The 11,737-nt window shown below is 45.7% G+C and overlaps 1 protein-coding gene across 1 annotated transcript; it reads right to left on the bottom strand.

The window, feature by feature from the left end:
* Positions 1 to 10,471, bottom strand: amd1 (adenosylmethionine decarboxylase 1). Its single transcript, XM_079360658.1, has 9 exons — positions 10,119 to 10,471; positions 4,794 to 4,880; positions 1,894 to 2,020; positions 1,714 to 1,816; positions 1,568 to 1,610; positions 1,338 to 1,482; positions 1,160 to 1,252; positions 307 to 462; positions 1 to 224 (listed from the first exon to the last, which is right to left on the bottom strand). Exons 1-9 carry the CDS (start codon positions 10,229 to 10,231, stop codon positions 81 to 83), a joined length of 1,011 nt encoding a protein of 336 aa, XP_079216784.1. The 5' UTR covers positions 10,232 to 10,471; the 3' UTR covers positions 1 to 80.
* Positions 10,472 to 11,737: the final 1,266 nt, after the last annotated feature.

Raw genomic sequence — 11,737 nt, forward strand, 5'->3', positions numbered from 1 at the left:
GGGGGGGCGAGTCGGCCGCGGTGGCGGGGGAGCCCGGAGCGGCCGCCTTTCTTTTTACGCCTCTTCTTCATCGTCCACCCTCAGCTCTGCTGGTTCTGCTGGCGGTTCCGGGCGTAGCTTGTGAAGACAAAATTGTAGTCGTTGAATTGAGCCAGCTGGCGGTCGAGACGCTTGTAGCCCTCCAGTTTCTGGGCTGAAGAAAAGACACTGCGACATTTGGAGCTCTGCAGGGACGAACAGAACGGAGCATTTAGTCAGCCACTGGTTTGAAACCAATCTAAACTAACTCAAGAGGTTCAAACAAACCTGATTGACAAAAAGCGTGGTCACAAATTTCCCCGGCTTGAACACCTCCACAACCTTCCGGACCAGGTCGTCGTAAGACGTCTGGGAGAGGTTGGTCTCGAAGCTGACGTAGGAGAACTCTGGCTCCGGGGTGATGTGGATGGTCCAGTAAGTTCCCTGCAGGAGAACACGTCACAACGCGTCACTCACACCACCTTTAACCTTCGTCTCCACGACCTTTAACCTCCACAAGACCAGCCGGCGGCGCCCATGGTTCAGATGTTATTAAATCAGTGATTTATTTTCTTTGAAGCAACCTCAGTACATGTTGTGTTTTTTATATTTGACATCTTTAATGAAGTTCTTGTTATTTTAGCCTCGTTTTCTCGTATATTGAAGTGCGCTTGGCAATGAAACCCATTCTGATTCTGATGAGGCTGCATGAAGAAAACTGGAGCTGAAGGTTCATCAACAAGGCTCTCACACTTTCAGAATAAATCTAGATATTTCTGGGAGAAAGCTGCGTGTGTGAACACAGACAGACAAAACTTCACTCAGAAAGTCAGAGTGAGGATATAATCTGGAGAAATCACCCAATGGGAGCGCACGGTGAGCGGTGCACCAAACGCTATGATCTGTACGCATGTCATTAACCTGCTGCTTTCTGTTTCCTGCTCTCCAGAACCTTCTTCTCCACTCCTCAGCTCAGACTGTATTACGTCACGTCTAACATCAGGAGACGGAGAATTCTCTCGATCTTTTCAGGAGGCTCTATGTAAACGTCTTCTACGTGCTTCAGCTTCACTTGAGGTTTTTTCTGTCATGTGACTTGGAAAGAAGAAGAACCCGTCTGTGTTTGAGCTCAAATACTCACGTCAGTCTTCATTCCATTCATTGAGTATCCACAAGGGTTGAACATTGTGGCATCAATCACAGAACCTGGTATCAGGTCACAAATTCCACTCATCTGCAAACAGAGACAAGAAGACGGTCAACGGCAGCTCGGCGTGCGGGGAAACCTTCCCACGTGTGAACGCCCAGCTCCAACTTACACGAGTGACATCACTTGCAGAAACACCATCTTTCATATAGAACTGGTCCATAATGGCTGGATCGAGGTCGCTCATCAGAACTTCCAGCGTCTGATCTGCGTGCTTGTTCTCCCAGTACTCTGGTAAGTCCAGGGTAAACAGGTACCTGCGGAGCACAGGGGTCAAAGGTCAGCTATTAAAAATGTCCGGCTCCTCGGAGCTCGCTGCATGGAATCGGGTTTTTTACTCACCAGCAGTCAGAGTTCAGACGGCCCATGCAGTAGGCGGCGCCATCTGGAAGAAGGACACGGTAAAGGTTAGCGTTGGCTGCAGCAGCCTTAAAGAGACAAACGACAACAAGAGGAGGGCGCCCCGATGACATCATCACAGTACTCACTTGGGAATATCTGGCTTAGAAAGTCCACTTCCTCCTGAAAGTTTCGATGAGGGAACTCTTGATGGGATGGTTTCATAAAGTTCTTGCGGGAGTAGAAGAAGTTCTGGAAGAGGAAGAGCATCAGAGCGTGAGTGGAGAAGCGTGCAGCGATGAAAAAAATAAAAAGGATCACGCTCTTACCTCGATGGCATCAAACCCGCAGTACTCCCTGGCGAGTTCCAGCAGAGGCACCAGTGCTTGCAGTAAGAGGGTGGTTCCGCACGTCTTCAAAATGAAACGTCTCTTGGAGACAAACATGCTACTCTCACTGCGGAGGGACACAAGCACAGGACAGGTGTAAGAACACGCCGCAGCTTACCGCCGCTCCACCGCCGTTTTCCACTCAGGTCTGTCTGCAACGTTAGCGATACTTTGAAAGACGTCTGACGCCGTCAGCATCTAAAAGGCGTCAGCCCAGGCTCCTGAATCTACTCGTCTCTGTGAGGAGTGGGAGGAACGCAACCTCGTTACCACGGCGACGGAATACTGCAGGGCAAACGTGGCAGGATGTTGAGCCGCTGTTGATGGAAGTGTCTGAATGAGGTAAAGAGAGTTGGTCTAGTCCTGGAGCAGACTGGTCTGGGTGCTGTCGTACTGGACCCGTGAGGTCACACGAGGAGGACGAAGGTGGCGCTTTCTAAAGAGGGTTTAGGTTCGGGTTGGGTTTCATTCCCCGGCTGCCTCCTTCAGATGAGGAGGGTTCAGATATTTACTGGTCTCGGGTGGTGTGTGGTCTGGACTGAAACAGCATCAAACCCGTCTTTTAACACCAGCAGCTCTCGGTGTCTCCACCTTCATCTCACGTGGCTCAGGTATGAAAATACCTCCGTGTGCCTTCAGGCTCACGTGAATCAAACCCACACTCCGAGCAAACACTGGTGGTTCCTTTGTTTTGACATGCCGAGCAGCAGCTTTAACCACGTGGCCGAGGTAAGAATACTTTCACAGCCGAGTGCGGATGTCACAGCCTTTCTTTGTGGGAAACCCAGAGCGGCTTCAAGGAATGACTAAATGTGTTTCTACCCTCGTGTGTCGGAGAGAGAGCAACACGCAGCACAGGCTGTGAGCTCAGTCAGAGCAGCAGGGGTCATCAGAGGTCCAGCTGCTCTGATGCTAACGTGTAGTTAACGCACGTCCTCGCCTTTCCATTCACCTCACACAAACAAAGGTCATGTCGGCCATGTTTTTCTTTTCGCACATTCATCATGGGCCTAACGACGGACAGCTGATGAAATGTGATAAGATAGATGAGGATGAAAGAAGGAATGGACGGATTCAAAGGCTCGACGTGTGTTCACTTTACATCTTCTAAATACAGACTGAAGTGCAGTTCTTCGAGCGTCCACGTGAGACCAGACTCCCCGTGGTGATCCGTATTCAAAGCCGGTATAAACCATGTACACGCTCTGGTTTTGACGGGGAGGTAGGAATCATTAAAGTCCTCCTCGCTGTTTGCTAAGAGAGTCTCCTTAAGCTGCGGTGTAGGTACCAGATCGGCTGCTAGTTTTAAAGTTTTTGCTATACTATACTACAACTATAATATAATTAATCTGGCACCTAAACAGCATTAAAAAACTGAATGAAAGGCAAAGTTACAAGACTGTTTTCATGATGTTTGTCTGAAGTCAAGGAACTACCCGTCCCACAATCCTTTACGAATTATATCCTTTTTTATTTCTCTTGAAAGTAACTTTTGTTGTTAAAGTGTAAATACTGTTCATGCAAGTGTTGTACCCTCTTAAAGTTTGTGTTCTGTAAAATATAAACTACATTTACAGCGATATGACAAGTTTATTAGTGCATTTCGTGTTAGCTAACTAAAGCCTGGTTCACACGGCAGGATAATTACGCCGATTTTGGCCCCGATTCTCCCCTTCTGATAATCTTAAGGACGCCCCGATCATCATAAGATAATCTTATAAGATCATCCTGCCGTGTGTGGTGTGTTCAGACTGCTCTCGTCTGGTCGGATGAATGTCGGGACCGCTCCGATCTCAAATCGGGGATATTCAACATGTTGGATTGTTTTGGCCCGATCTCTCATCATGTGTGGTGTTTCCCCCTGAGGAGAAAACGAGCACGAGCCTGTTGACTGTGACGCGTAGCCAATCAGAAAGCGAGGTGACGTAGTAGGGAAAACACCGGGAGCAAAACTACTCACCTCCATATCAACATGTAGCAAGTACAGCTCATGCTCCCGTTGTCTCCGCTCCTTTGACCGACGCCTCTTTTTAAAACGTGTTTTTCAGATAAAAACAGCACAAACGATCCCTGTCACATCCTCTTCATCCGTTTGTTGACTCTGGAATCACATCTGATCTCGAGAGGTTTTGCGAGATTTCCCGTCTGATCGGGGGACGTTCACGAGTGAAATCGGTTGGTGTGTGATGTGTTGATGTTGCCGTGTGGCCGCACACCACTCACTGTACGACCGAAACTGTAAAACCTCCGATTATTTATCGCCGTGTGTGTGGTCTCTCAAGTTTGGGAAATCTGCCGACAATTTTAAAATCCTGCCGTGTGAACCAGGCATTACTAGCTCGCGTGCTAGCAAGACTTATCTCTTTGCGTCAAGGTTCGCAAACATACGGCACAAAGGGGTGGGAAATATTACCATGGTAACAGCAAGCTCAACCAATCAGAAACACTCTGTGATCGTGGGAAGTGTAAATTTGTATGACGTCACCAGCAGGCGCAGGACCCCGAGCCGATCTGGTACCTACACCGGCTTCAGGATTTCTCCACTGTTCAGTTGAGGTGTAGCACTTCCAATATGGCCGACCACCATCACTCTTTGGAAAGCGGCGAGCGACACGACATGCATATTTTCTATGTGTGTTTTGGACTCAGGCTGACGAGTCGTGTTTAAAATGAGGACGAGTCAGAAAGAGGTGGACGGTGTTTAACAAGCTGCTGAGGAGAGAGGACGAGCTGTGGACATCAGCGCTCAGAGACAAGCAGCTTAGGGGTCACGGCCGTCTAATCCTGCCCGGGCACTTTCTAAATCAGAAGGAAAACAAGAGGACACACGCAGTACTCACCTGAGTATATAAGCTTCCTGCTTGTCAGACTTTGTCACACTTATGATCAAACAATGCACATTCTCCAGAAGTTTGTCCCACTCAAACCTGCAGGAGAGACAAGGAGAAGAAGAAGCAACATTTAGCTTTTTTCCTGACTTTCAGTGAATCAAGAGAAACATTCACGACCTCGAGTGAAACCTGGTTTTCTTTCTTCACAACAGAGAGGGAGGTGTAACGGTGCACGAGGGATCATCATTTAAAAAAAACAAAAAGGGCAGGGAATAGACGGTTGTCATGTTGTATATCAAACTACAGCGATGTGTGCGATCACTTGACTGGATCTATTTTCTGTCCTGCAGGAGGAAGGAGGCTGAAGGACAATGAAAGGCCTCCTTTTTGCAGAACTGAGTAAGTATGGCTTCAGACTGAGGGGATTTAAAGGTGTTTTATGCTGAAAAGCTGCTTGAATATGGCCCCCCCGTTAATCGCTGCTGAGCAAAGACTGAAAAACACAAGCACAGGCAGAGCTCTCCTCAACAACAGGAAGGCTGCTGCCTCCTCCTCCTCCTCCTCTCCCCCTCCCACCGTTCAAAGACAGCCGCAGTGCAAAAAGCAGCTGCGTCACGTTCTCACTACGGCCTGGGCCCATTCAGAGCTGCCAGCAGGAAGCCCAGCACAGCCGGGGCGAGTAGAGAAAGAGCACGAGGAGGGCGAGCAGCGCTCAAAGGGGAATTTACCAGCAGCCCAATGTGACACAGTTCACCCCCTTCTGAGAGCCGGAGCGGGGCCGCGTGAATCAGCAGCCTTTTTCTGGGGGCTCCACACGAGATAAGGTGCATCAGTGACAGAGAGCGGGCTGAGCTACAGCCTCACTCCATCCTGCAGAAGCTTCACAGCCACCTGATCATCAAATCAGGACCGCTTTGGCTGTAACGCAGGTAATCGAAAGGGGATCGAACCTCTGCGGTGAAGTCTGTGACATCAAAACCAAAACAAAGCCTAAAGAGAACGAGCTCTAACACACCGGCAACGTCTTTGCTCCTTTTATGGCAATAAAAACAAACTTCACATTTCTGTTGCCGTGGTATTCAAACAGCTCCTCCTTCAAATAGTGTCTCGTCTGCACTGGCATCATTTCTTATATTCTCACAGGTATGAAATGATAAAAATGGCTGTAATAACAGCTCTGCACACCCACGAGGTGTTTCCATCTCCTGTTTAGGGAATGCTTTAAAAAAACCGTGAGGATCCAGAGACGCTCGCTTCTTCGGCCTCATCATCATCGGAGGTCACTCAGGGTCGAGTATGTCTGAAGTGCAGATGCAGCCACGATGACTGACCTCTTTTTCCACAATCGCTCCAAACAGCGGCCAGCCGTTCTCCGCTCCCCTGTGACACGTAACCAGAGTCAAACGACATGAGTCAGTGATATTGACCGGCTGCTGGGACAGGGCGCCTTTTCATCATCACCACGTGGCCCGGCTCAGGGACGCTTCAATCAACCAATGCAGCCGGCTCCGTTTGAACTTGAGGCTCGCGCAACACCCTTGCTCTCTGATACAAAACATCCAGATGTCGGCGCAGTGTTCGGTTTCTATGCTGTCGCCCATTATCACAATACGAGCAGAAAAAGTCTGAAATAAACGTCTCACTCTACAGGCTGGATATCATTACTTTGTTTTCACACCGTTCAGATGAAGCCAGAATAACTGGCACCAATTCAGTGGTTAAAACGTTGTAGATGCATCAACTCCCTTACAGGTGAGAAGTGAACTTTAGGATTTGTTTATTAAATCCAATTTATTTTATTGTTGAAACACTTTTTATCAGGTTTGACTTTCTGTTGAAAGATATCACATCATTAAAGGTCACATGTTCCTCTTTAAAAAGATCTCAGAGCTCCTCTAAACGTGTGTGAAGTGTGTTGTTGTAAATCCACTCTGATGCTGTATTTGATCATGTCTATAAACTCCTCTATTTCAGCCCTGCTCAGAACAGGCTGTTTCTGTGTCTGTAGCTTTAAATATGTAAATGAGCTGTGTCTGACCACGCCCCCTCTCTGGAAGGACTCGGGTTGCTCTGGCTTTCTTGCTCCATGTCCTATTGTTTATGGTGAGAAGGCAGACTCAGAGGGCAGAACAAACACCTAGTTGTGGGAGTGTCACCCACCTGGGGGAGGGGCTACTGCCCTTTGTGATGTCATGAAGGGAACATCTCCAAACGGCCTGTTTGAGCACACATTTTCTAAAAAGTGGAGCAGGCAGAAGACAGAGAGGGTGGACTTTTCTCATCATTGGGGAGTTTGTAGACAGACTAGAGACACGTTAGTATTAAAGGAACACGGTGAAGTGTATGTTGATGATACATTCTTCTCTCTCTCTACATTTAATCTGTAACTCTACTGATCTATCTATCCTCCTGTCCTGCTCTTGTTTGAGACAACAGTAAACATCATCGAGCTCCAGTCTATTAAGTGTGAGAGCGCCTTCATACTTGTCGTACTGCAGTAAGTCTCTGATGTAACTAAGAGTTTCTTTTAGCGTTTTCTTAATGACATCAGAGCTGTCGCAACACGCTGTCAAGCTAACGTTACTGCGGCTCTCATTGAGCTCCTGTTTCAGAGTGAAATGTGCACCAGGGGCTATTTTTGGCTGCTCAGTGTCAGTGACCAAGAAAGAACCAGATCAGTCTGCAGAAAACCACCACAGGTTGGATTACCGTTTCCACGAAGAGACGCACCACCATCGTGGCGATCAACAGATTTATTAAGACAGTTAAAGGAGCAGAGCAGCATCATGGCAACTTGAAACGCTAAAGACACCAGATGTGGTCAGCGTTTGGCTTCGGGGCCTTCAGGACTGGAGGTGTGGAGATGCGATTAAAGTTTCTGGCCTTCAGGACGCGTTGGCAAGCTGCTGTCTAGCGTAACGAGAGTGAGCCGAGCGCCACATTTATGAATCAGATGCCCTTGTGGACTTATTTGGACATTGGCTGACGTCCAAGCGAGCCTGATCCACTGACATCGCCCTCTGAGCCGTTAATCTGCCCTCTGGCTGTAAAGGAAGGCCAGTCCTCATTCACCAGACCGACCACACACTTCTCTTAAATCGCCTGTGATCTGGTTAATTCTGTGGCCTGAAAAGTCACTTATAGAACCTGGCTGCGGGCCGGTCAGGTTGAGCACTACGTGGACAGGTGTCTAATAGTTTAAAAAAAAAGGAAAATAGAGTGTTTTTAAGCACAGGAGCGGTTGTGGTGCGGGGGTGATGATTTGTAACCAGCTGTTGCTGTCATCATAAATCTTTATTGCTGGACACCTCCACTTTACTCACACTGAAGACCCACTAAACTACCTCACTGGGCAGCCTATTTGACAGAGACAGGAAGGGGCTTAGAAAGCAGCACAGATTATTCAATGTTTTAAAAAATAAACACAAAGAGAATACTAAGAAAGATTTAAAACAAGTTTTTTTTTTGGCATTGTTTTCATCCAATATATCTCAGCATCCTCTCTGCATCTTGGGATAGTTGACACAGCAGTTAATGGGTTACACCTACATTCAAAAGTCGTTTCCGTTTAAACCTCTCCGTTTACGGCTGACTTCGCCTCAAGCCAGTGCAGCTCACGCCGAGCAGAACGCAGCATCTAATGGATTTTTTTTGTGTGTTAAACAGAGGCAAAGGTCAACAGGCTTTGTGACCATTCACATCAGCTTTTTTTCCCCCCCTGAATGTCCCATCACTCAGACACAGTGCTTTGAGTGGCTTTCAGCAGGGGAGACCTCCTAAACCAATCAGAGGAAATGGGAGGAGTTTCACCCTCAAGGGTGGAAACGTGACCGGAACAAGAACTGAAAAACCACCTCAGCTCCTGAAGCTGCCATGCAGTGGGTCAAAGTGTGTGCCATATTAAAGTACGACAAGAAGGATACTCTCTAAGTATCTCCTCTTAAAAACACTCATGAGGATGCCTCTCTGTCATTTCGGCCACGTGTTTTCTTCTCTTTTTTTAATTAGGAGCTTTCCCGTCTGCTCTGATACATACAGCCACAAGCACGTTTAACCCCTTCCCCCTCCAGGTTGTTCACTTTATACATCCAAGTAGATATATATACATCTATATACATACACACGTATATAGGTGTGTCTGCATTGGTGGCAACTATCGCTGCAACTGGGGCAGCACGCGGTGAAGATCTGCCCCCGCGTGCTTCACTACTCCAGAGAGGGCCCTCGACACACGCACACACACACACATATATATCCGTGCACTATCATAAACAAGAAGCCTCCGACATCTTTATCACTTAAATGTCAAGTAATCAAGCAGCAATGCGGAGTCAACAGCGCATGCGCTGCGACCAGGGGACGAAAAAAAGAGGCACCAAGCCCGCCTAATATTAGCATAAAATAAAGTCACACATCAGGCATGTGAAAGGAGACTCACACAGCAGACGTGGAGTTATACACAGTAAGAAAACAGAGAGAGACAGTTAAATGTCAGTATTTTCAGCTAGTTATCGAGCAGTGACAGGGACATTATATCCACGAGTGCTGCCCGTCGAGAGGTGCTGCCATGCGGCTCTGTGTGCAGGACATGGGGGGGGGGGGTGTTAATATCTGATCTTCTTTATTAAAGCTTCATCTAAACTCTTAAGTATAAGAGTAAATACACGTGTCCCTCCTTTCCTTTAAGTGTAAACGAAGTGAGTCGTTGTGTTTTCAAAGTATACTGGGGGAGCTTCTATTAGCTATGACAGATTAATGAAACATTATGTAACAAAGCTTCAGACCTTTGTCCACTTGCTGTGACGAAGAATATGTGGTGAACAAAAGGTGAATTTAAATGACTTTAATCTGGGGGGAAATATTAGATTAGTTGATAGCAGCCTGCTATCGTTTTGCGCAATGATAGCAAGGCAACAAACCTGGACCACAGAGATCTAACATCATGTAAAGAACGGAATTAATACACGTCAACCTGATATTTAACTATTACAGAAGGTTAAAATGTGATTTAAATAGTTAACAGTGATATATGTCCTCGGTTTAGAATGAATGACTCAGCGTGGAGGAGCCTGTCTTAAAGGGGGAGGTGGCCATTTTCAGCTAGCTCTGGTGTTAAATCTTGGCCCCTCTTCCCGACTCGCTCCCCGACTATAAACTCGTAACTACGAAGATGAAAAAAAAGGGGTCGCCATGACAACCAGGTTCTTAATGAAGTTTGCCCGGTTACATTACACACATCGAGCCCGGCATATGGGGAGGCTTTTTAAGCCGCTCTCTTTCCCGGGGGAAAGGCGGACTGACTGACACGACACAACCCTGAAAAAGGACACAAACCTCGGGATGGTACGGAGGTCCCCGGTTCCTTTGGTCTCATCCTGCCGGGAGAACCACACCTCCAACAGCTTCTCGGTCCCCTCGAAGAAATGTGCACCGTTATCTTCCATCATGAGACAACAGACACCCAACAAGAAAAGTATCAAACGTCGGTCGTAACGTGTTACAGCTTAATTAATCCTTCCTCGATCGGTTATAATTTATTGAGGTACAGTCCTTTTAAGCAATCCAGGTGTTGATTTTCTTTAGTTGCCGTCTTCCCTTTTGCAGAGAATACAGTTAGCGAGTGCTAGCTAATATCGCCGGCCATACTGTGTAGACCACTGAATGGAGATGGCGCAATGAATTTATAGTCGGCAGGAGCTACGTCACTGATTCCTGTAGCCAATCGGATGGTAGGGCTGTGGTTCGTAACACGTCATTGGTGCAGAGATCTGTCAGTCGTTGTAAAACAGGCAGAGGGTTGAACACGTGACGTTTCATTTTTCCACAGCTCTTTCACGACGCGCCGTCGCTCTGTTAAAAAATATTAACCCTTAGAATTAAACGACAACACGGGACTCGCATCCTCTTTTATTACAATGTAGCACTATTTTATCTACGTCATAAATAATATAACTAAGAGCACCAATGTAAAAACAGAATATTTATGAGTTAACTAAACTTTTTGGACGTATACATGTTTTAGCTTCGGTTTACATAATTAATTTACACCGAAATGTTGCATTATTTGATGCATTCATTTTACGTTTGCACTTCACCCTAACACACACTATTTACTTTAATCGTAGTATATAAAGGGGAACAAAATACAGCATGTACACATCTGTAATTAATAGCTAATACCAGTCAGACTGCATGTAAAGTCATTAAAAAACTTGTATTGTTACTAAACAAGCCCATAAGAAGCTCCAAATAGTTGCAAAAACAAAAAAATGTGATGGCGAGCATTTGTGTTGCATCCGGTTTTAGATATTTTCATTAATACAACAATAATAACTATGATTATTACTACTAACACTAATGATAAGACTTTCATTACAACTAACACTACGATTACAAGGATTTGTTTTTTTAGATTTATTTAGCCAGGAGACAAACTCATAGAAAAATAAAAAATCTCAAATTTAAGAGATTTTGAGAGCTGTACACCCTGCATTAAAGTAAATATACAGTCTATTGAAGAAGAAAAAACACAGGAATGCAATAATGCTTAAGGTTGTTTATCAAAGGATCTGCTCTATGCTATTCAAAGTGTATTCAATTTTCCAGCAATGACTCTTCAACAGTGTATATATTATTATTCACTCAGTCTATGCTTCTGCTCAGCAGTCAGGCAGCAGCCTAAAAACAATAAAATAAAAGTAAAAATGAATTAAAAAAATATATACTGATGATTACATTAAAAAATAATAATACAAATGATATTAAATAATGATGTAAAAATAATATGTTTGAGTATTCAGGAAATACTAAAGTATTACTAAACGTATGTTAAAATAACAGACAAAAATGTTGTCCGAATATTTAATAAATGCATTCATATATTTCAAAACGTTTGTATTTTACAAGGACTTATTGTATTTATGGTTTAACTTCAACACAATTTAGTCTTTGTG

Source organism: Symphodus melops (genome assembly GCF_947650265.1).
Source record: "Symphodus melops genome assembly, chromosome: 1".
Classification (NCBI taxonomy): Eukaryota; Metazoa; Chordata; class Actinopteri; order Labriformes; family Labridae; genus Symphodus; species Symphodus melops.